The sequence below is a fragment of the Siniperca chuatsi genome, linkage group LG2 (assembly GCF_020085105.1).
Source record: "Siniperca chuatsi isolate FFG_IHB_CAS linkage group LG2, ASM2008510v1, whole genome shotgun sequence".
NCBI classification, from domain to species: domain Eukaryota; kingdom Metazoa; phylum Chordata; class Actinopteri; order Centrarchiformes; family Sinipercidae; genus Siniperca; species Siniperca chuatsi.
This window is the reverse complement of record NC_058043.1, coordinates 27,664,749-27,688,944: the sequence shown is the minus strand read 5'-3', so window position 1 is coordinate 27,688,944 and position 24,196 is coordinate 27,664,749. Positions and strand designations below refer to the sequence as shown.

Genomic DNA, 24,196 nt, shown 5'->3' with positions numbered 1-24,196 from the left:
TTTACTTTGCCTGTGAGACACTGACAGTTTACAGGTTTGTCCTGATAGGAGGAATGCAGAAAGCAGGTGTCTTGTACATTAGATTTACTGTATCAGAATGTATTGCATTTCAAAGCAAGACTATATGGATTAGGTGCTTCTGTTTATCTGTGTACTGTGCTGTTGATGGTTTTGAGCATTTCACTTTTAGTTCAAGCAACAGTTTCTTTTGCTTTGCTTGTTTGTCAGTTACTGTATTAGTTACCTAACCATTTGCAATAAGTTTCTGACCATTTTACTCTGTTTGTTTAGTTTTGTTTACTTTTCTGATAGTGAGCTAACCAGTTAAGCAGGATCCGTTACTGTACTGTATGCTGTTTGAATTATGGAAAGTTCTAGGAAAAACACGAGACAGGTTTGCCTTCTTCTTTAACATTGTTGTTTTTCTCAGAAAATGATGTTATTGCTTTATTTTTTAGAATATTTCCAGGGTAAGGCATTTAAAATACGCAAGTTCTTTATCTTTTGCTTCACATTGGGTTTTGCTGGTTGTGTATTTTGTGATGATTTGTTTTTTTAGAGTTAATGAGTGCTGGTTAGACTTTGCTTGCTCTCAGGCTATGGCCTGGACTAATCCTCACTGTCCTCATGGTGTCACAGTGTATTAAGACAGGCTGGCACAGCTCTATATTTGACACCGTCACCACAAAACCACGTTAGACACACGCTGTCACTCCAAATGTCATCGCTTACATCTTCCTGAAAAGTTAGTGTGTGAATGTTTGTTCGTGCCTGTGTGTTTTTGTGTGTGTCTGTACTTGCAACAAAGGGATTGCGGAATACCTATAGGAGGGAAAGTTGTGGTCTTTTTTTCTTTTCTTTTTTTTTCACTTTTTCTGCTGTCAAGTTTGAGTCCTATTTGACAGCTTTGAGGTTTTACACAGAAGACAGCTATTGACTTTCTGTTGTTTAATGGCCTCAAGTATTTTTTATTACAATAATTTTTATTACAATAATACGCTCATGCAACTATAGAAAGGACTCACATGTGGTTCACTTTTGTTGTTGTTGTTGTTGTTGTTTTGTTTTGTTTTGTTTTTCTGTTTGCACTTACTTACTTAGCCCAAACTTTTTTTTTGCGTGCAATGTTTCAGCACCTTGCATCAGTGCTAAGAAAGCGGGTGCCTGAAAGAAAGGAGAGATGGAGGCGAATAGTGCAGGAGAATATCAGATGGTTGAGGAGGAGAAGAGCGAAGCCTAAACAGGGCAGTGTGCACCGTAATGCCGTGCAGCTGTGCCGAGACTCGCAGTTTGGGAGAGCTGGAGTGCGAGCTGATTGGGTTGACAGTTTGTAATCAAAGTTGATTTATTGTTCATTAGTAGTGCATTAGCCCTTTCAGGCAGGGGCGTTATTTGTGCAGTGGCCTGTCAAGGCGAGGGGCTGCCAGCACCTGTCATTTCTAAACCATGACATAGGCAACCAGATATTAGCTGTGTACCCGGAGAGGGGGGCACAGGGGGTAGCCGCCAGAGCCTCACGGCTCGCTGGGATATCCTTTACAGGGACGGTCTTCGCTTTGTACTGGAGCAGGCAGGCAAGACAGAGGAGAGACGGGGGAATAGTTTAGCAGTGATATAGTGAGCCACCAGCTGCTCTCTGCTGTTATTCCCTGGCTTTCCCGACTAAAACATGTTTTTACTTGAAAAAGCCTTTCATTCATTTTTGTTAAGGGTCATTACTGTTCGGAGTATGTGCGTCTCTGTTTCAGACTGAGAGATTACCTCTACACTTGAGATGCCATGTGTTTCAAAGGGTTGAGATGGTAGGATAATGACGAGATTACATGGTGTAGAGTATTTTATGGCAGAAGGTCTTTTTCACCACTCATCTCTGTCACGATCTATATATTTTTATAACAATAAGGGACGTGATGGTATTGACATGTTGTGCCTAGAAAATAAGGGCGAATTATTAGGGTTATGTGTGGACATAAACACGTTTGGCATATTCTGATTTTGACTTAATGCTACCTGACCTGCTGCTACTGCTGAATATCTTTTTCTCTATAATTGTATTAATTGGCTGTATACTTTATATGAGTCACATAACACAACAACATTAAGAGTGTCAAGAAGCAACACAATTTCTGGCCCTCTTGTCTGCCGTCATGGAAACAAGGATTAGCTTTGCATTGCTGGTGTGCAGAGAATAGAAACAATCTGCACGAGGATGTGTCAGCCATTGTCTTTTGACTACAGTTTCATTTGAAAGGGATTTTAGAGGCTGTGATCTTAATTAAATCTCAACTGACTCAAATAATACATCTAAAGACGTGCATCGTTGCGTAACTGTGTAGAGCTGGTAAACCATAGATCAGGGGCACGCAGTTTACCCCAACGGTGATCGTACGTTTCCGGGAAAGTAGTTGTCACCCTGAATTTGTAAGCCAGGTTTCAGAACTCAAACGCCTCGTGGCTGTGAAATACGCCCTTGGAGGTGTGGCTTGAAAGGTCAAAAAGAGTGACAGGACACTGAGTCACACGTCAAAATGTAACAAAGCACTTTTTTTTTGTGAACCTAAATTCTTTTTTTTTTAATGTTTGTGCTTGGAAATGCTCACTTCTAAAAAAAAAAAAAAAAAAACCCAAGAATAAATACCTGCATTAGTGTTATTTTAATATTACCACTTTAATATTAATAATGATTTTTTTTTTTTTACAAGAAATTACCTTGATTCTTTTATTGTAGAATAAAATCACAAATACATTTTTTGAAATAAAAATAGTATGCTATACTAAAACATGATGGTGATGCAAAGGTGTGTGTGTGTGTGTGTGTGTGTGTGTGTGTGTGTGTGTGTGTTCGGGGGGCGGGTGCCCTGTGTGCTCTCCCCTCAGCAGTGGTCACCTGCAGTGGTGGCTGCCTCCAGTGTGGGAAACAGCGTCCAGCTCACAGCTCAGCTGTTATTGTTGGGCTCACTCACTTCAGTTTGTTTGTTTAAACCCGACACTGGGACCAGCTCCGGTGAAAATCTGTTTGTTTGTAGTCGAAAAGTGAATTAAAACGCAATCTTAACTTTTGTTTTTACAGTTGCTGCAAATAATTTGAGCCCCAGCACCTTCACACCCCTACACCTAATTCAGAATATATAATGTATGGTAAATGGAGACGAAATGTTGCTTTGATTATCCTGTTTATCTGAGCTGTAAACATTTTTCAAACAGCTTGATTGTGGATGACGAGGAAGGAATTAAGGTCTTAGCACTCTTAACACATGTAGGGATGGGTAGTTCTGTCCTCCTTTTAATATTTTTTTTTTTAGGCTTTCTGAAGAATCTAGGATCCAAAATGTTTTGGGGTTTTTTTTTTTTTTACACAAATTATGTTTGTAACAATTTATATATGAAGATATTATTATTGTATTATATATTATATATTATTATTATTAGTATTGTTAGGGGAAAAGGTTATCGGTGTAAATATATTGAGTCTATTTTTTAGAGGGAAATAAATGCTCTCCACCTCAGAGATTTCAATCAACCTGAATGGGTAATATGGAATTAGTCTTTCCAGTCTTGTCGACGACTAATTATGTTCACACATCACTTAAGTACAATAGCTCCCGTGAAATCCTCATTTCGGCGACATTTTCATGCAGGAGATCATAGTCAGGATGGGAAGTCGTTTCCTTGTGCCACTGCAGGCCAAGGTAAAACAACAGCATCAAACGGACTAGACTCGGTGATTTCTCTAGGGCTTGTTATTTCTTTTTTACTTCTCCATTCCATTTGATGCCCCTCCAAAACAAGATGACCCCAGGGAGCACAAATGAAAATTTGATAATTCTCTTCTTCTTTTCTTTTTTTCTTTCAGCCTGGCTACACCTTTGCAGCCAGTGAAATGTCTGTGCCGATCTCACTGACATTCACCTCCTTGTCCCTCATTTCTGTTCCTCTTAATTGCCTCAGTGCCGGGGAAAGCGGCTATCTTACAACCTCGTTCACCTCCACTCCTTTTCACCAGGCTTTGACCTTTGACTTGTGATGGGGGGGGTGCTTGGGGAGCGTCTTCATTAACTCTAAATCAGTGACTCTCTAACGTTTTCAGATCTGCGGTTTGTGTTCCCTCATTAGATTAGCATTTTTTGTGCTTTTTCTCTTGAGTAGTGATGCACAAAGAGAAGTTGGCTTACTGTAGGTGCCCTTTAATGTCAAATGATTTCTATACTGTGTGTGTGTGTGTGTGTGTGTGTGTGTGTGTGTGTGTGTGTTGATGCATGGTCAGAGGTGGTGCAGAGAATTATGATATGAACGATCCCAGTCTTTGACAAAAAGGAATATTTTTTTGTTTTAAATTGAAAAAAACATTTCAATTAATCATGTTTCATTTTGTTTTTAAATACTTTGTTCTTTATTCCATATCAATTTTTGTACTGAATATACAATACAGGCACGTTCTTACTCAATATGGAAAATATGGTTTTGCTGCTCACATACAGTGTGTTATGTGCCTGTGTGTGCTTGTGACAGTTGCCACAGTTTAGATTTGTGAGTGTGTTTGTTTGTGTTTGGCCATCAGGCCTGTGCTGGTACAGTATATTGCCTCCAGTCACTCTGCAGCTGTGTGAGAATGTTCCAGGTTTGAAAGTTTATGTATGAGAGGCACCTGGAGAGCACCACACCTTTGTGAAATTCATAAACGTCAGCTATTTCTGGCATCCTCAGAATGTCCTCTTTTTCACACCCTCATATTGGTAGAGTAGATTAGAGCTGGGCTCAGTGGATCCCTCCAGTTATTAGCCCAGTACGAGTCTCCTTTTAGACTATCTTTAGATGGTGATATATTTTTGTGGATCATCTGGAGTCATGATGTTATCCAAAAGATAAGGGAGTGCACCATATGGGAGTGCTCTAAATGGCGACTGGCGTACAGTGTTTGCGTTAAATGGGCATGATACAGCGGCCAGGGCAATATTTTTCAGTTAAAGTGCTCCCTCCCGCCCTTCCTCTCAATAGGATCTAGTCTTAGGCAGATTTTCACTCCTTCAGCACAGGATTAAATGGTAGTAGTTACATTGATCAATAGGTTAAGAAGCATACAATCCCTCTTGCTGCTAATGACCTCAGTAGTAATGGGTAATAAAATGGGGGTCTGTAATAGCTTCTTGCTGGGGCTGTGCACAGAGGAAGCTGCTCTAGCTGTAGTTACAGTGAGCCAGATGCTCCTGACAAGGCGAAGTGTGAAACCATGATGAGATATACACCCAAGGTGTAAAGACAGTTACATTGAAGGGAACCTCAGTGTAATTTGTAATGAAATTGGCAGCTATTGAGAGCTGGTTAAGTGTGTAAAATCTGTGTTAACTTGGAGTTCGCTCTCCGTTTATTCACATCACACTCTATATAATATGGCATGACAAAATGATTATGTATTTGAAAATAAGACTAAATTTACAGCTTTAACACGGTAGTAAAAAATAGAGCATGACAAGTGTGGAGTCGATTTTTAATGCATGCAGTTAAAGTAAAGCTTCAAAAAAATGCGGCATTATTATTTATCCTCGGTGTGCGTGGGTGGTAAATGTCATGTTTAGACGGGAACTATATATCACATCGCGTATGGCGCTTGCATGTCAGCAAGACAGGGCTGCTTGGTTGACCTTCAAAATAGTTCATCAAAATTAGCGATGCCCAGAAAAAAAGACTTCCGTGGATAATGACTGTGAAATTAGGAAATGGGAGGCCGGGGCTATGCAAATGACAGGACAAGTCATGTGCAAAAGTCAAGATGAACTGCATATTAAGACATAATACAGGGGGGAATTAATATTGCATTTTCCTCCTTGCGCTCCTACGTCTGGTGCTGGAGATGAGAAATGTGAAGTGTGTGTTAGTCCTGGGTGGGACTGAACCTCCTTCACTCTCTTGGGGCTGGAAGAACACAGCACAGTGCAGTCTGGCACTGCTCAATAAAGTTAACGGAGAGCGTCAAAGCTGGTCTGTCCTATTTGACATCACTGCCCTTTCCTCTGTATTTGCAGTACAAGCTGTTCATTATGGCAGCGCTTTGTTTTTGTTTTATGCTACAGTGGGGAGAATGAATAAGGTGATATGCATGCAGGGTGTGTGTCAAGAAAAGCCCCTTAGTTACCGGACGAGATTTTTAACAGCAAAATTACATTCAGAAATGCATGAAAAATTCAAAGGGTGTCATTAGCTGTAAGGCGGCCACACAATTTGGGTAACCTTGGTAAAGACAGACTGTCACCCGTTATGTCCGCTCTATCAGCTGCTGACATCAGCCTGAGAGACACAAAGCCCATTTTAACACACACTTATGCACATACATACTAATGTAAATGTGCGCATACACAAAAGAACGAGCGCCAAAACATGTTAACAGCTGCAAAGACGCAGCACTATCAAGTACATCTTAGTTGCTGTTTGTCATCCCAGTGTCAAGGAAAGGAGCTTTTAATGGTATTGCACATCAAAGCTGTGAGTGGCAGCACCCAGACACACTCGGAGTCCTCTATGCCGCCGGAGCAATTAAGGGACCCTGACAACTGTGGGGGCTCTTTCAGTGTCACAACAAATCACTTGTTTTGAGGAGTCATGCACTCACACCTTTCTACTGGGAGTTAGTTAGAGGCCTGCATGTTCGTCACCATGGCCCCTCCTCCAGGCACTCTATATCTTCACAATAATAGATCGCTGTTGACAGCGTCTCTAATGAAATGTTCTCACATGACATGTCGTGCGTGTGCGACGAGCGAACTGCAGCTTTTTTGAGGCAATCTTTCACGTCCTCAGGTATGGCGTGTTCGCCATGTTGTATAAACGGCGAGCTCTGAGAAGCATCACAGCAGATGCAGATCACATCAGTGGGTGTTGAGGGGTTGTGTGCGGGGTCGGAGGATCGAGGCTGAGGTGGATACGCTGGCAGTTTACTCCACAGGCATGATCCACGCCTTGTTGTCTTGTGTCCTTTACCCCGCCTCAGTCTGGTGTGGTGTCATAACGGTTAGAGGGGTTGAAATGTGTGTGTTTGTTGGAGGGCATGTGCAGCTTATAACACATCAAGATGACAATTCCTAAAATCCAGTCAAAAGCAAGGGGCCATTTATATACAGTATATTATATAATATTTATATATATATTTATTTATTTATTTATTTATTTATTTTTTGTTGAGCAGTATTTATCCCTGGCAAGTCATCAGCCTTCATTTTTTTCCATATTTGACCAGAGTTTGTCAGTGATCTCCAGTCTTTCGCCTACTGCATGCTGGGATAGGCTTTAGGACTAAGCGGGTATAGAGGATGGTTCGCTTTATGTTTTCTGCATTCCTTTTGTACTGTATTAGTGGCTTTGTGTTTTTTGACATCTATCTGCTCGTTTTGTGTCTTTGCAGGTTCCAGTGTCAGTGGCTATGATGACACCTCAAGTGATAACTCCACAGCAGATGCAGCAGATCCTTCAGCAGCAAGTCCTGAGCCCTCAGCAGCTCCAGGTTCTTCTCCAGCAGCAACAGGCCCTCATGTTACAGCAGGTAATGTACACCTGACATTCATGAATAATGTTGTCATACAAGGCATCGCATGTTTCAAACGGTGGATGTCTAAGTTTGGGCTAAAAAAAAAAAAATCTCACAAAACCCACTGCTGAGTGTATATGAATGACAGACTCACATGTCACCTTCCTACCTCTTCTGCAGCAGCAACTCCAAGAGTTCTACAAGAAGCAGCAGGAACAGCTCCACCTCCAGCTTTTACAGCAGCAGCAGCAACAGCAGCAGCATGCGGGCAGCAAGCAGAGTAAAGAGGTAGGCTGACATCACTCCAACTGCCTGCCATTACCAAACCCTTTGGCCAGACAGAGCATGGAAGGCATGTGTGCTCCCTCCCTCAACCCCATCTGCTTCCAGACTGTGGTTAAAGCAGAGAGGAGAGGGGGAGAATCAAGTGCACTCATGCTTCTGATTAGCATGTCAGACTTGCTGGATAAATGGTAACAACTGACTGATACTGTGCTAAGAACACAGTGTCTCTTTTTCTCAAACCGTCTCCACATTAAATGTATAATATTTTATAGAGCCTGAGCCTCAGTCCATTGTTGTAGTTTTTTCTTTTTTCTTTTTTTTTCAAGTAAACAAGTGTCCTTTGCAACAAAGAAATGACCGTGCCTGGGAGCCTCATGTAGGACATAATGAAAGGCAGAAGGGAGAAAGGCAGCAACACGGAGCATATAAATCTGAGAGGCTTTTCTTGGTAATTAACATGGAAATGGCAGAGGAAGAGAAGGCATGTAATTGTGAGATATCAGTGCAGAGAGTGCTCCCAGCTTTGTTGCCTGTGTTTTTTTTTCCTCTCCCATCTTTTTTGCTCTCTCTCTCCTTCACTCCCTCCAGTACAGCAGGGCTTGCTCATAGGCAGCAGCTTAATGCGTGTTAATGACTGGAGGATACAGGCATCACTGTGGACAAAGCAAATTATTATTGTGCGGTCAGAACAAGTTCAAAGACAATCTGAGAATTTTTGCTCTTGTCCCCATTGAGTTCCATGTTTGGAGAGTAGCGGAAGTATAGAAAATTAAGCCCAATGTTAAAAGCACACACACACACACATCCACGCATGCACACACTCACACACGTTCGTGTGCTGTCGAAGCTCCCAACTTCAAAGTCGTAGCTCCCTAATTAATGAACTGCGGGCTTCAGTTTGGACAAGTTGTGGCGTGATGCTCCCATAAATCAACATGACAGCAGCGCTCCTCGGCCTCAGATAGGGCCTGTCACCAAGTCGCATCTGATGTAAACACTAGAGGAGCAAGGGAGAAAAGAGGGGGGAGGTGAGGGAGGGGTGGCAAGGAGGTGCAATTGATCAGTTGAATGGAGCATGAGAATAAAAGAAAAAACAACTTTTGAAGCATATTATGTATGATCACAGGAAATGGATGCAGCCTCGAGAGGCTCTCCCCCTCTGCTGATGTTTTCTTTCTCTCCCCATCGCTCTCTGTTTTTTCAGTCGCATTTCGAGCAGCCATCAAAAGACAGAATAAGAATTACGCAGTGACTCCCCTGTGGCTGCCAGACAATAACCCCCTGTTGTTGCTTTGTGCCTCTTTTATTTTAAAGACATCAAAATTTAGTTTTTCAAAGATCTTTAACTTTATATTTGAAGCTTGACAATAAAGGCCTGCCAGTGCCACTCTTTATCATTTGTCAGGGACTGTATTTTTCTCTCCCTCGTGCCACTTCTTGTTAACCTCTTATTTGGTCTATTGGGTCTGGGGTTTTTAATGTGTCTCCATGCTGGGAGCGCACAGGAGCTCCTGTCAGCTGATGGGACCAGAAGAAAAAAAAAATGGGAAGGGGAGAGAGTTAAATTCATTTGCAATACTCGATTTTTCTTTCTTCCTATTTTTTTTTCTGAAAAGCCACCCTCCTTTTATTTAGCATTTTGATGAAAGACATTGTTCCTTGTGAACTCCCACCCCCGTAGCACTATTATCTTTGTCTCAGGCTGTCAGGGAGGCGCTGGAGAACACCACTGAAATCCGCTGAAGACATTAGAAACTTTTCTCACACTGATGGAAGAGAAAAAAGAAACAACCACCTTTCATAAATAGGACAGATCAGAGAAGATCACAGGCCGCCTGCATCCCGAATTTTCCTGAAACCTCTGTGAGATCTCTATCATGTCTCTCTCTCTTTTCGCTCTCTCACTTTTCTCTTAGCTCATTTGGGGTTAGATCACACATGAGCCTGTGAATGAATGTGGCTACTCCTCAATTATGACTCTCTGCTACCACTGTCAAAGCGTCTCCCCCCCCCCGATTGATCCAATGAGACGACACTGCTCGCTGTAATAGACCAGTGCTGTCCAGAGCTTTATTTTTAGTGAGTCAGTGCAGGAGCAGCAGGCAGGGTGTGGGGCAGGAGGAGGGAGAGGAAGGGAAAGGAAGGCCGCTAGGCCCTTTGACAAGCCGAACGGGGGTGGGTGGAGGGGACGCGTTTTATCTGGCTGTTTCAGTGGTTTCAGAGCCGCCAGCAAGTGACCTGACAGCCACCTTGCACAGAGACCTTTTCTGTATGCACTCAATTGTGAGTAGTAAACAAAGTGGTGTATCCTGTGTTTGGTAAAAGGGTGCGGTGCACAGCTTGGCAGCCCCTGCACTGCTTTTAGTGCCCCCTCCGCTCCTCCCACCCTCTTGACAACTGGCCTTGTATACTCATAAACAGGCTTGGTATCCTGTTGAGTCTCGGGCATGCTTATTTTATCCTTATCTATTAGAAAATACAGAAAGTGTCGTGATAGATCGCATTGTTTATTTGGTAATGTTAGACATTTTGGTGAGTTGACTGCGGATTTGTTGAGAGCAGGGACTGATGGAAGGGTTAAAAGTAATCTCTCTCCTCTGTGCCCCTGTTATCTAAATAACATCTCTCATTTGTTTTGACTTGTAGGAGATTGGGGATATTAGATCATTTCCTTCTATTTATTATTCTGACTTTGTCTTTTTCTCCTTTCCATTTTCTTCTCTACTGTCATATCACTTTTTCACACGTTTCACTTACCAGAGCCAAGATTTTCCCCCTAACCTCTAAGACAGTAAAGACACACCAGCTTTTCATTAAAAATTCCTTGATGAAACAGACGTAGCACAGTTAGATCAACAAAACAGCTATCTCTCAGTCAGTCCACAGTATGTCATTGAACATTGCTTGCTGCGCTGGTTGGGGGAAGAGTGTATCCCTGAGCTCAGCGCCATGCCTGGGAGAGTTGGGAGAGTTGCTAGGGTGGTTATTAAGCACTTTGATTTAGTCACACGTTGTTTGCTGAATTATGAATGGCTGTAATTAAATTCCTGTGGCTCTTATTATGAATGATTAACTATGTTGTTTCATTGTTTGTCATTTGCCTCCCGACTCCTCGTTAATTAAGAAAGAGAGAGATGTATATTGTACCTGTCTTAAGTGGGCCCAGGCAAACCCACAGTAAAGGCAAAATTTATGAAAATTACACTGTGCTATTGTGTGTTAGCAAGCGCAAAATCCATTAACTTTGTGTTTTGTGAATGAACGTGTTGTTCTAAAGTGTTATATTTTACAACCTGAACTATGAACTCTGTGGCCTTTAACTTTTTTTCTTCCAAGGCATACATGAATCCAGTAATGTACAAACTTGAAATTCAGCTTTACATGTTTGCACTGGCTGTTATGCTTCAATATATATATATATGTGTGTTTGCTGATGGTGTGCCTCTCTCTATCTTTGTGTGTGTGTGTGTGTGTGTGTGCCCCCAGCAGCAGGTGTCTGCACAGCAGTTGGCCTTCCAGCAGCAACTCCTGCAGGTTCAGCAGGTCCAGCAGCAGCATCTGCTCAACCTTCAGAGGCAAGGGCTGCTCACAATCCAGCCTGGACAGACCGGCCTGCCACTGCACTCCCTCACTCAGGGTCAGTACCAAATATCACAGCACTGTACTGAACTACTAGCCTAAAGCACTTGTCAGATCTCCTGTCCATCACTCCTCAACTGCTCAACGGGAGCATTTATGGTAACAGAACACTGCAACAAAACTATGTCTGGGGATGATCCAACACCTCTTTTTACCTCCAATATATTTGGAAGTGCTAACATTTGTTTGCTGATGTAAAGTGAAGATTTGGCCTGCTGTTGAGTACACATTAGAGTCTGGGTTATAAAACAAAAAGAGATTAGGGTTATGCTAATACATCTGTTTATTGATATATTGGATGATCCTGGCTTTGTATTTAAAAAGTCCATATTGGTCAGTTGATTTCCGCCACCTGTTATTATGGGAGTTGTTCCCTGAACATAACTTGTGACTGTGTTTTTATAATAAGGAAAATTCTACTCACAAACCTGTTAAAAGCAGAGAAAGTATTCAGTTGTAGTGTAGGAGGATTTTAATCAACTGTCTGTAAAAGGTACAGTGACGCCTGCTAACACATCTAAAATCATTTTGACGAGAGCTAGCTTTCACTTGAGTCACATGATCATCATGAAGAAGAATGTTGTTTCACGGGTCTTTAATCTCTAACAGTTGTGAGAGAAACATTTGACTTTTTTGGCACACAGACGGTCCTGTTTATACTGATCTCGGTACAAACTAAACTAAAAGCCGCCTCACTGTAAAAATATCAGTATTCCTATGGGTCTTCACAAACATAAACCCCTAATAAGATTATTAAGTTTTCAGGTACCAGTTTTACCAGCAATCTATTTTAACACTGCAGCCTGTGTAGGTGTATATCTCTGTATATTCTGCTACTGTTAATGCCACAATACCTGTACAGATTTACTTAGTCAAACTGAACAATGCACCACTTAAGCATGTAACCACTGATCACTGATTCAGGACACACCTAATGTAAATCCTCACTCTCTCTAATTTACTAAGTGGCATCTCCTGCCTCTTACAGTACCATTGCAGTTTGATTCTCGTATGCTATGCTTTGTTTATTATCATCATCAACTTCAGAAGTAAAATATCCCACTGTTCCGAAATGGAGATAGTGTGATGTCCATGCTTTGTCCTTGAGCTCTCTGTGCTGTATCTGTGATTGGCATCCTTGTGGCAGTCTCCTTCAGCCTGGACGAAGACTGGATCTATTGTTCGTAAACTGCCAGTGAACTTGTCATTGTGAAACTGCCTGCTACTTGACAGGGAGTCAATACTTGTTGTTTGGCCAGGAAGTTTATTTCTTTATTTATTCTTTAATATTTTGTTAAGGAGTGGTCGCTTTGTGACAAAGACGGCGTCATAAGGGTTTTAGAACATGACACTGACTATTCATTCCCAGCTAAGACAAACAGTTTTGAAATAACAAGATAAGGGCGATAAAAACGGGAGTGTTTGGGGGGGTGCTTAGGTAATAGGCAAACACAAACACGGTTTGTACAGTGGTGTTATTGTTTGGACTGGGTATGGAATCACTCATCCACTCGCAGACGATTGCCATGGGCACAGGCGTGGAGCGCTGCCGTGTTGTGAGTGTGCTTTGCTGAGTTGCTCTGTGTCAGATGTCTGGCAAACACACACACACCCTTTGAGTAAAGCATTATATGGGTGATATGGCTAGGTCCTGTACTCTTGATGGATTTCACAACAGCCCCAGAACATCCTGTTTATACTATGCTCTCATCAAATACCTCCAAGGCATCTATCTTATCAGGAGAGTAGGTCTGTTGACTCTTTTATGCTCTGTTAGGGCTGCACGGTTAATATTGTTAAAATAGTGATTTAAATTATTATTTGCATTAACAAGGAGGATCCATGCATCACACAATATGCTTCGTTTGTCCCTAAGTTGTATCAACAAATGACAAAAAAATAAATAAATCATTGGAGCCTCCTACAGTGCATCACCATACCCAATAAGGTGTCATAGACATAATGAAGTTACAGAGGAAATATTTGTAGTGTTTTCAACACTCAGCAATGTATTGAAATGAATTGTACTCTAAACAATCATTTCCTGAAGGTGTGGTTTGAATCTCCCCATGTACAATTTGTGTTTTGTTTCAGTTTGTTACGACCAGTCGAACCTGGTTAGTTTGCCCTTGCAATCCATTGACGGTTAACTCTGTGCCTCCGACAGCTGTTACAACACTTAGGCTAGTGCTTCAGGCCCCCAGTTTGTCTTCCTATTCTACACATTTTCTGCTTGACTGTTTGAAGTTATTGATGACCTTTCTGTTTTCCACATCACTAAACTCTTTCATGCATCAGCGGGCCAGGCCTATGGTGCTCAGATCTAATCTGCAATATTCAGCTAGCAGTTAGTACTGCGTCGGAAGTGATGAGTTGATCTGCTCTGTTTCGGTCCCAGTGATTATGGATTCAAACTTGGGGGGCAGTAAATTGGAATGACTTTTTAACTGATGATTTTTATTTCTTTCATTTCAAAATGTAGATATCAATATAATTATTTTAAAAAGCCACTGTTATCGCATGAAATCCACTGTATCCTTTCTTCATGTGCTGAGACAATGAAAGGAACAAAAGGTTTTCAAATAATAAGGTCACTGTAGCACAGTAATTCAAGAAAACAATCCGCAGTTGTTTTTTTGGGTACTATGATGCAGTTTACAGCTCAGTTTTGCATCAGTCTCCCTCTACATTGTTGGCTGAGACAGACTACAGCCCATTTTTTTCTGCCAAAACGATGGACTGAAGGAATGCATTTGAATTACCTTTTCAAAAATTTGATAGCTCTAATTAAGTATAAACTTGTAGATAGCAGGTTTGAGTGAAAAAAAATTGCTCACATTATCTGGAGTATAATTTGTTTCTCTTCTCGTAAATTCTTTTGACATTAATGTTCAAAGTCTTGGAAGCGGCCAGACGGTATCTGTTATAAATTACAACAATGTGTTTGGGGAGGATATAACTCTCATAAATATAAATTTGATCCACCCCCCTCCTCACAAAAAGCCTGTCCTCTTGACCTGATAAGTGAGTCAGTGGTTGCTCGAGCTCACATTGCTCAGGTGTTGTATGTGCGTGTTTTCATGTTTATGCACATGCGTGGCTGTGTGTGTGTGTGTGTGTGTGTGTGTGTGTCAGAGGTGGGCAGTGTTTGTGCACATCCTGGCTAAATCGCTCACACTCCGAGGTTGCTCTGCAAGAGTGAGTGAGTGAGTGAGTTCTTGTAGCTGCACAACATCATTTAAGCTGTCTAGGAGAGGCCAGTGGGACAGTGACAAGACAAATTTGTTGGTAATATGAAAGCAAAGAATGTGGAGAGCCATGAAGTGCTCACAGAACAGCAGCACATCAGGGACAGCGGTGGGTAATGCAGCTGACCTGTCAGTGATTGATACATCCAGCAGAGGGCTACTGGTAATAGTTCCTGCAGCATTAGGGCAAGATATATTTCAGGCCTAAGGGGTGCATATCAGCAGGCCAGTGATTACGGCAACATAAACAGGGGTGCAGTAAAGGTCCCAGCCTGACGGAACAATAAACTAATAGCGATGTCACTGTCCCCCCATGGCACCGGCGCTGTGTGTGAGAAGTAACAGCTCGGTTTAAAGAGCCCGGCGCACTGGGGGCCATTTTTTATTTGGGGGATGATGGCCTGCAACTGATGTCATTATGAACCTTAAATCAACTTTCTGCTTGCTTGAACATGGTCACCTGGGTACAGGGGGACAAGGACAGGAAAAGGTTGAAGAGCTCGGCCTGTCTCTGTGCCAAAGCTACCTGCAGAGGTAAAATTGAGTTGGGAGGCCGGTGATCAATCAAGTGTCCCAACAACATACATTTTTTAGAGTGCTTGTCCGTATTTCCCAGTCGTAATGAGTGGAATAGTTGTGTTGAAAAATGGAAAGAGGAAAGATAAACCAATCCAGCATTTAAAGGATGGACAAACTGGGGACCCAAGAAAGAGGGTTTACAGATCATGTCATTATGTGTCCCACAGTAATCAAATGGAGAGAAACTCAATGCATTTTGTCCAAACACAAAATATAATACCCTCTGAGACATTTGTGTAATGATATTTTATTGTCATTTATGTGGAATCATGAGCCATAGCTGTTGTTGAGTTTGAAGAGGTTAGGGTTAGATAGGAGTACCGAGAGGGAAGAGGCGAACAGAGAGCAATAAAAGTACAGACTAGATCCAGAAAGAGACAGCCTGGTCCCACTCCGTTACCTCTCTCATCAGACCGGTCTATCCGCTGCGGTTTCATCTGAGTAAACAGCGGTGTCGGGGTCACCAGGACTGCTGGGTAATTGAGCCAGTGTGGGCCGCCCTGTCAAGCACATGGGCTAAAAATACATCGCCCACTGTCACCGGGCACCAAGTGGGGGGAAAATGATTGTTCCCGCTGTCGGAGCGCAGGACACACGCATCACCAGTGACCTTCCGCTTCCAAACCAGCGATCACAGAAGAAAAAAGAAACAAAAACAACTTTTGCTCCAAAGTCTCCTTATAGCATCAAATCAACAATGGAGCCTTTGATAAAATGTAACTGGAAATCAGCAAGCAATGGATTAGTATGCTATAACACAGGCCGCAGTATTAAGCATGTTTAGCCTGTCATGGACGTGCACTTCGATTAGGGCACATGAAGGCATTGAAGAGAATAAGGGAGAATACAGGCAGGCAGAATAGAGCGAGGGTGTTGAAATATTCGAATGAGGAAAGACGCTCCTTGGAACGTGGAAAGGTTATTGATTTGTCCTGTAATCATTTCCTGCTCTTTGATATGCAAACGATCTAGTGTGAATTTACAGCAATCCTATCAGACTCATTTCACAGTTCTTAGCCCCTGCTTCTCTCATGAGTCCTCCGCCTCATTAGGCCAATGTTCTCCATTACCAGCATAATTAAAATCTTTAGTAGCTTATCAAATTAAAAATATTTTTGCTGATCGTATTGAGATCTTCACCTCACAGTTATTTTCCACAACAGGAATAAATTAAGACTAAGCATTTTGCACACAATGTATCACAATCTGGTGCTTGAAAGGAGCACTTCTGGTATCTATAGAGCTGGTGATGAGAAACGGGGAGGGGGGATCCGGGGAATATAAACCCAAGTAGATAAGCATGTGCAAATCATCTTTCATTTGCTAGTGCTCATTTTGAGAATGGATTTAATTAATTGTAATGTTAAACGAGCGGTCTTGCCCATTTGCTCTGTGGTTAAATTCACCATATATCCAAGGGCTTCTTTCACCATGCTTAAAACATGTGGCTTATTTAAGCACAGATTTGAATACCCAATACAAATCCACACATACTCCCCTATTAGATCTTTCAGTATGCTATTAAAATCATGGTTACCCAGATGCAGTATGTTTTGACTCAAAATACAAACAGCCAAAGATTCTGCACCCGTGAGGGTTAATCTTGTTTTACATATCAGCTTTATCCTCATTTGTGTCAAATGAAAGCACAGTAACAGACACACCATAGATGGACACATATGTATATTGTGTGCCAACAAAGGCTGTCTTCTCTCAGACATGGAAAGTGGGGTGCACAAACACAGCATTATCCTTCTTCATCCTGACTCTGGCCCTGGGTGTCGGGATTGTTGTCACTCATAGGCAGAAAAAAAACACGTGCACTCCGTAGATGTGTCTCCAGCACACAGAAAAATGTTTTCTCTCTTCAAGGGATTTTTTTTTTTCAAAGGGCTGTGTGAGCTGCAGTGTGCTTGACTTGTTAAATGAGGTTTAAGTCTTCTGTGTCAATTGGAGGCGGTGCAGAGCTTTAAGTATTTTGCACATTAATGCGCTTTTGAGAATATTACCCCAGGGTCCTGTTTCTCAAGGAGGCAGGGGTGGGATGTTTTCTAGTGTTGCTATTGTAAACTTTTTGTTGTGTATGTTCTGCACATCTCTGTTGTTGAGAGAAAATGATGGTGATTATTCAGATTTCATGCCTTGTCTGGATGTTAATTATTTACTCTGGGCATGAAATTTGCGTGAATGCCAGGGATTTGTGTATACAAACACGCTTCAGATCACAGGAAAAATGGGAGGGAGAGAAGGAGGTGGCGGTGAGAGGGGCGCACGCAAGAGCTCTCAGTGCATTACCCTGTAGTGGAATATTTTCTAATTAATACTCGGCTTTGTTTACAGACGCTTTGATTTAATTAAGTGATGAAGAAGAGAGTTGGATTAGCTGTTAATTGATTTAATTATCCAATTTGTTTGTCTCAGGCATGATTCCAGCAGAGCTGCAGCAACTGTGGAAGGAGGTGACAAATGCTCACGTGAAGGAGGAGCACAACAGCAGCAGCAACAACGGCCACCGGGGCCTTGACCTGTCATCCCCGGCACCGCCAAAGAACCCACTCCTCAACCAGCATGCCTCCACCAACGGACAATACATGAGTCACAAGAGAGAAGGGTGAGTCCCTCCCTGTGCAAGCTCTTTTATATATATTTCTTGTTTTCTTTTCTTTTATTTGCGTGTGTCTTACGTCTTTTGCATGCTCTCACAATGAGAACATGGTTCCGTGAAGAGTCACAAGCTTAAAATTAAGTTTTTCAAAGTGCCGTTCCTTACGTTTCCTACAACTGGTAATTAAACTGGTGAAACAGTCTTCACTGTCGTCGTCGTGTAAAGCAAACAGAAGCCCCATGTGCCATATATTCCCATTTAAAATAGGAATTTCTCACAGGGCCTCAGTTGATGGACATGTCCCCATAGGGTTTGCATAGAGATTACTATTAATTTACAGTTTGTAAGTATTATTTTCATTAATGACACTTTTCTATATGTCTGGATGCAGCTGGGGATTTCATAGGAACACCTGGAAGGAATACAGGGATTTGTAGAATAGCACACAGTCGAAATGGAATCACCATACTATTAATGGGGGGGTCAGGGTATTGACCCCCTCCTGCTATTGTTTCAGTTGCACATTGGGAAGTGCAGCTGTGACTTCAGTTGCATTTCCTTAAAAAACATTTAGTTTGCCCGTGTCTTTTCAGAAAAGAAAAACACTTCCTTGTATACTGGGAACTTGTTGACATGTCGAATCAGCCAGTCAGTTCAGGAATAAAAAAGAAATAAAAAAAAAGAACAACAAGCTTTTATATGCTATAAAAAAACAAACCCTAGGTGTATCATATTTTCAAAACCAGGATGAATCATCTATGAAATGTGTTTGCTCTCTGAGCTATGTGTCTGGTCTTTAAGGAAGGAATTAATTTGGCATCTTGCACATTTGCTTGTTTTCTTGCACCAAAGCCTGATCTTTGAACTGCTAGTGAGGAGCCTCCAGGCACCATGAGCTCACTGCATAACATCTGACTTGTGTTTCAGTGATCAAAACCTACGCGTCATTATGAAAGCAATTCCGATGAAGACATGTTTAGCACAGTAAACCAGCAGGCCTTTGGAGGTGAAGAGGGGCTGCAAGTGGGGGCATGGGAGGTTGTAGAGAGGATCTGATTGACTTAGAGAGAAAATACTATGATTCACTGATGGAGAGATACAAATGGAAAGCAGCTATTTCTTTTCAAGCAGTGGTATCGGTTTTAAACAGATTCATATTACCTGTGCAGACTTATCCTCTTTACTGTATTTCAAAGTTATCTTCCAGCACAGACACTGGAGAAAAAAAAATAAATAAAAATGGGCGTTAGTTGCACCCACAGTTGACAGCATCCACAGGCTTCCAGTCCTTCATCCAGTGTCTGGCTGAATGTCTGGTTTTTGTGTAGTAATGACAAATCGCATGGGAGGATATTGACTCGCTCACTCTATCACACATTGTCGCAAGCAAGCAAACAAGGTGAACATCGATGGCAGGAAAAGGCAAGAACCAGCCTCAGCTGAGGGCTCCATGAAACATCGGAGAAGACATAACGCAAGTGCTGGCAGCCCCTCTGCCTCGCGCTGACTGTCAGAGATTAAAGAAGATGTCAACAGCAGTTTAACACAAGCTTAAGTGAAGACGGCAGTCTCAGTCTGAATATTCTCGCAGTATCTTAGATCTGTCAGAAAACCAAGCAGGTGATTCTCATCCAGCCCATCTGCTCAAGGAAGCTGTGGATTACCTACCCAGAGTTTCAAATGCGCAATTACTAAGAATAAATGACAAAGTGAACACAAAACATTCCTTATTAAATGCTGAATGATGCTAATTTAGATTCACACAACCAATAATCCTTTCTTGTGTTCATTTTGGAACACTTAAATCGCTATCAAAACTATCAAGAGCTTTGTTCCTCTCTTTTGATGATGCAGACTCAATTCTAATCAGACTCCATGGGAAGAAAAATGAAATATTATTAAGTATGATTATTCTAAGCAAAGCTCTGAGAAAACGTCTGTGTTATAATCCAGGGATTTGAATAATCAGGTTGAAGATAATGGGCTGGGCCGGCCTGGGCGTAAATAGAGAGCATCCACTCATCCTCCCAGTGCTGAACTTAATGAACTTTTAATTGATGCGGTTTTGCAAGTCCTTTTGTCATGCAACAGAAACAAGCCTCTCTGCTGATGGGCCTGTTTTCCCGACTGGCTTCAGATTGGTTTACAGCAGGCCCTAAGTACCATGTAGTTAGTTTCATGTGTCATATAAAATCTGCCCAGGCACAACGACGCCTGCAACTAAAACCTTAAGTGCATCCACAGGAATCACTCACCGGCTTTGCACTTCCGTCTTAAGGAAGGAGGAGAAATTCAATCACTGCCGGATTGACACACCAAAGATGAGGCACGTGTTCCTGCTTTTACTTGTCTCAAAGAACACTCTGGCAAGGCAGGCTGGGATTTCTGATTGTCTGAATAACATCCCGGATATGACCAGGACCTGAGTCACTCAATCTGTCAGCCTGTGTTGTTTCCCAGCCCACAAACTGTGATGCATAGATAGAGATATACCCCTGTGAGCCAGGTCATCTTTATTCAATGATTTGCTTATTTAAATGAAATGTGCCTGATCTGTATCTGACACAAATTCCCAATACAATGCTGCATCAGCTTTGTAAGGGGGTGCATCCTCACAAAGCGCTTGGCCCACTTTACTTCCCAACAACCATCAGTAACCACAGCTCGGGGACTGTAACACAGCAATCTGTTAAGGAGATAAATAATCAGATTTGGCACAGCACTCCCATCACTCTTGCCTTTCATTTGTCTTACACCAGAAAAAAGAAAAGATAATTAAATCATTTAGGGTAAACCATGCAGTGGCACAGAGAAGACGGGAGGAAAGGATCGAGTTTAGGGCCTAGAGAGTTAAAAAGGGGAGGGTTGCTGGCATGGATGGAGGATTGAGGGGGAGGACACAAGGGAATAGGCTAACATTAGTACCAGCAGTGAGAGACAGTGTTGTGACTGGCTTCACACACTGTGGCCAGACTCTGACCTAGCATGGTGGACATCAATCTTCCCACTTTTGCTGATAGATTGAGTCCATCAGCACACGATGCCATAGATCATGACTTGTTTATGGCCCAAAGCATCTCATCAAAAGAAGTGAGCTAGAAAACAACTGGCTAGCAGCTGTCGAAGTCATCTTTGTGTGCAGTTCCTCCTGTCTGTCTACACATAAACACAGTGCAACACCTGGAAGGTTTGCACACTTTCTGTCCGGGTCTATAGGCACTTTAATGTTCCTTCTCCTCTAAAGGGAGCTGATGACACGGTTTTCCTCATCGCTGTTACAAGATCATTAGAGTGTTCTTCCCCCGGGCTGCCTGACAATAATAACATCCTGACAGACCTGTCGTGGGTGCAAGTCAAATTTAACGCAACGCAGGGAACTGCAAAGCGGTTTCCTTTTTTTCCCCCTTCGAGATGTTCTCAAATGGGAGAAAACCCCATGAATCCTACACTCTTCTCCTATTACACTAATGTAGCTCATTTGGTGTAAATTCTGTCATTTACTACTGTTTAGCCATCCACCGTTTAAAAGGGCTCTTCTGCCGCCAGCCCCTCACAGCGCATTGTGCTTGCTGATTCCCAGCGCACTCCACATTTCAATATCTTATTAATACAGAATGAACCAACAAGCCTGCTCGCAAAGAATTAAAAAAGGATCTCTTTAAATTAAAAACCAGCGTTACCTTCACCAGTCCACACATTTCCTTGTTAAAAACTCATTATAATAGGTCTTCCGCCATCTATTTATTAGCTGTATTGAAACAGAGGTCTTAATGTGAATGCATAATTCATAATTGAATAAAAAAAATTCTGACTTTTGAAAAGGGGAGAAAAAAAGCTGCTAACCACATTCATATATGCTTGACTGCTTCCTAATTGCAATGCAATTATCACATGTTATGAACAATGTGAACTCTTAAGCAAGTAATTATAACACAAGGAAACCTGTGACGACCTTAAAAATTTCCTACTTGAGGTACAGCTTTACTAACATTGATACAAATGAGATTTTAATCCGAACATCAGCTTGTTTAATCCTGCAAAATTGGCACACCATGGTTAGATTACTTTCTTTTTCACTAATTCATTTTTACATCAATTTTTAAATCATAGCAGATGGGTGATTGGCTAAGCAATGCAAGATGTTATTTTCAGTATTTATTTTTCCTCTCTATCCTTAAAGACGTCCCCTGAAGTAGTAATATTAGACATTATCTCTTATTGAATATATGTATGTGAATGAGATTTTAGTGGTTGGAGTTATTCCCGCATGGCAGCACAACAGTTTGTAGTGTAATGAATCTCCCTCTCTGGCTTGTTGTCTTAGAGAGCAGGGCTCAGACTGGAGGAGAAGCAGCAGCGTTGCGCTCACAAGCCACCAGAAGCACAGGTGGTAGCAATATAGGCCAGTCCCCGAGGCTCTTGTAGCTGAAAGTTGTGTGTCTTGTATAGTGCCTGTGTCCATATGGCTGCCTGTCTTGCTCTCTTAGCAGACAGTGCCTCCACACAGGCCGCTTTCTCTCAACGCTGATTGTGGTTAGCTGTGGTTCCACGCCTCTCGCCATATGGAAGATGTTTGTTTTTCAGGGATGTTCCCGCTATTTAGACTGATTGTGCCATACGCTCCCCATAGATGCGTGCTTGTCAGCCCCTGGTGACATGGATTGGTCAGTATATAAATTGATACCAGGCGGGGATGTTTACAGTTTGTGCACGGTGTGAAAGTGCCTGATGCTTTTGGGGGTTTCATGTTGTGGTACACACTCCTCCAGGTGGGCTCTGGGATATGTTGCAGCAGGCAGCGCAGGAAAAGCAGCGACTGAGGGAGCCCCCCCCCTAGCAGTCTTGATCAAAGTGAATAGCAACATGGCTCAGTGATACTAAATAATTACATATTGATTTGGTTGCGCTTTCACAACATGAGTCCCGTCTTTAAGAGAAAAGCAAGCAGAGATCACGCAGGTACACTGATTCCACACAGACCAAGGTTCGCAGATCAAGTTGAAGTCAACATTTTGAAAACAACAGTGGAAACAACATACAGTACACACAGGGAGGTACCAACCGGCTTAGCAGGAGAAACCATCATCTGTGACCCCTCGTCATGTAATATGACCACAGGCCTGTAACCGTGTTTGTGTTCCAGAAAACACAAAGAAAATCAGTTTTTATGAATAACCTGTCTGTCTTTCTGTAAATTTCTCTTTTAGATCCACGCTAGAAGAGCCTTCCCACCACAGTCACCCTCTCTATGGTCACGGGGTTTGCAAGTGGCCTGGATGTGAGGCAGTGTTTGATGATTTCCAGTCATTCCTCAAGTAAGTAAAAGTCAGAGGTACGGTTCTGTCACAGTTTGTTTGTGCTCGTGTTGGGTCAATTACAAGTTTTGTGACCGCCTGTGACTCAGAGGCACTACAGGTGCAGCTGGTTGTTATTCCCGAGTGTGGGTGCCTGGGTTGGCACTTTCTTGACAAGGGTACTGTAGCGGGGTCTCCTTCTGAGAACGGCATGGGCCTCTAATTCCTGTGATAAGCGCAGTTCCCATAGTGACGGGGGCCGTTTTTCCCAAACAAACAACGGTAGGATGTTTATCTGTGGCAGCCCACACTTAGGGCGCTCTGCATGTTTGCCCTTGTCCCTGGACAGGGGGATTGGTGTGTGTCTTTGACAGCCTTGCTCGGCTCTTTGTGTCTTTTCTCAGTGGCTTATTTGTCTTTCCCTCTCCTTTCTCATGATTTACTTCTTTTACTTGTTTTTTTTTGGTTTACTGTGTTGCTTATTTTATTGAAGGCCCACACCTCAGCACTATGTTAAAATTAACCATGTATACTGTACTTAAAGAGCTCCAGCTAAGTCAGCATCATCTGCTGTGTAGCATCTTTCCAGTGTGAACGGTGTAACAGGTTTGACCCTGTCCAGCCTGACACAGGCCTTTGTTTTGCACCCTGTTTCCCCATCTGAGTCAGACCCCTGGTGTACTAATCAGCCCTGTGTGCAGTGCGCTCTAGGTAATCCAACACATAACAGCGCCATGGTTACGGAGAGGATGAAAACATCTGCATTGTGGCAGCAGATCAATGGCTCACTGTCACCCCGGATTAGTCGCACTTTAAACAAGATATGACACAATTCCATTATCCTAAAACAAGCACTCAGCGAACACACGGTTTCCTCACATACGTAAGGAGAGAAAGGTGCTGCAGAGAGACGCCTCACAGGCAGCTGAAAGTTTTGACTGTCTTTGTCAACATTTTGAATCCTCTTCATTTTTCAGTGTGCTTTAGAAAAGCTAGATTGTTAGTACAGTACAGTTTCTGTGCAAGATGA

The 24,196-nt window shown here is 42.4% G+C and overlaps 1 protein-coding gene across 25 annotated transcripts in view; it reads left to right on the top strand.

Annotated features, from left to right (window-relative positions):
• foxp1b (forkhead box P1b) overlaps positions 1–24,196 on the top strand; it is a 155,400-nt gene that overhangs the window by 110,718 nt on the left and 20,486 nt on the right. For 16 of the 25 annotated variants that reach the window (XR_006376258.1, XR_006376257.1, XM_044181774.1 and 13 more), the window contains 5 exons: positions 7,394–7,531; positions 7,697–7,804; positions 11,288–11,438; positions 17,689–17,878; positions 23,080–23,187. Coding sequence is in view for 23 of the 25 variants with exons in the window: in XM_044181774.1 (XP_044037709.1) it covers positions 7,394–7,531; positions 7,697–7,804; positions 11,288–11,438; positions 17,689–17,878; positions 23,080–23,187 (695 nt within the window). In the remaining 2 variants the exon portion in view is untranslated. The remainder of the gene's footprint in view (positions 1–7,393; positions 7,532–7,696; positions 7,805–11,287; positions 11,439–17,688; positions 17,879–23,079; positions 23,188–24,196) is intronic. The other 9 variants (XM_044181717.1, XM_044181744.1, XM_044181802.1 and 6 more) reach the window with 3 other exon arrangements.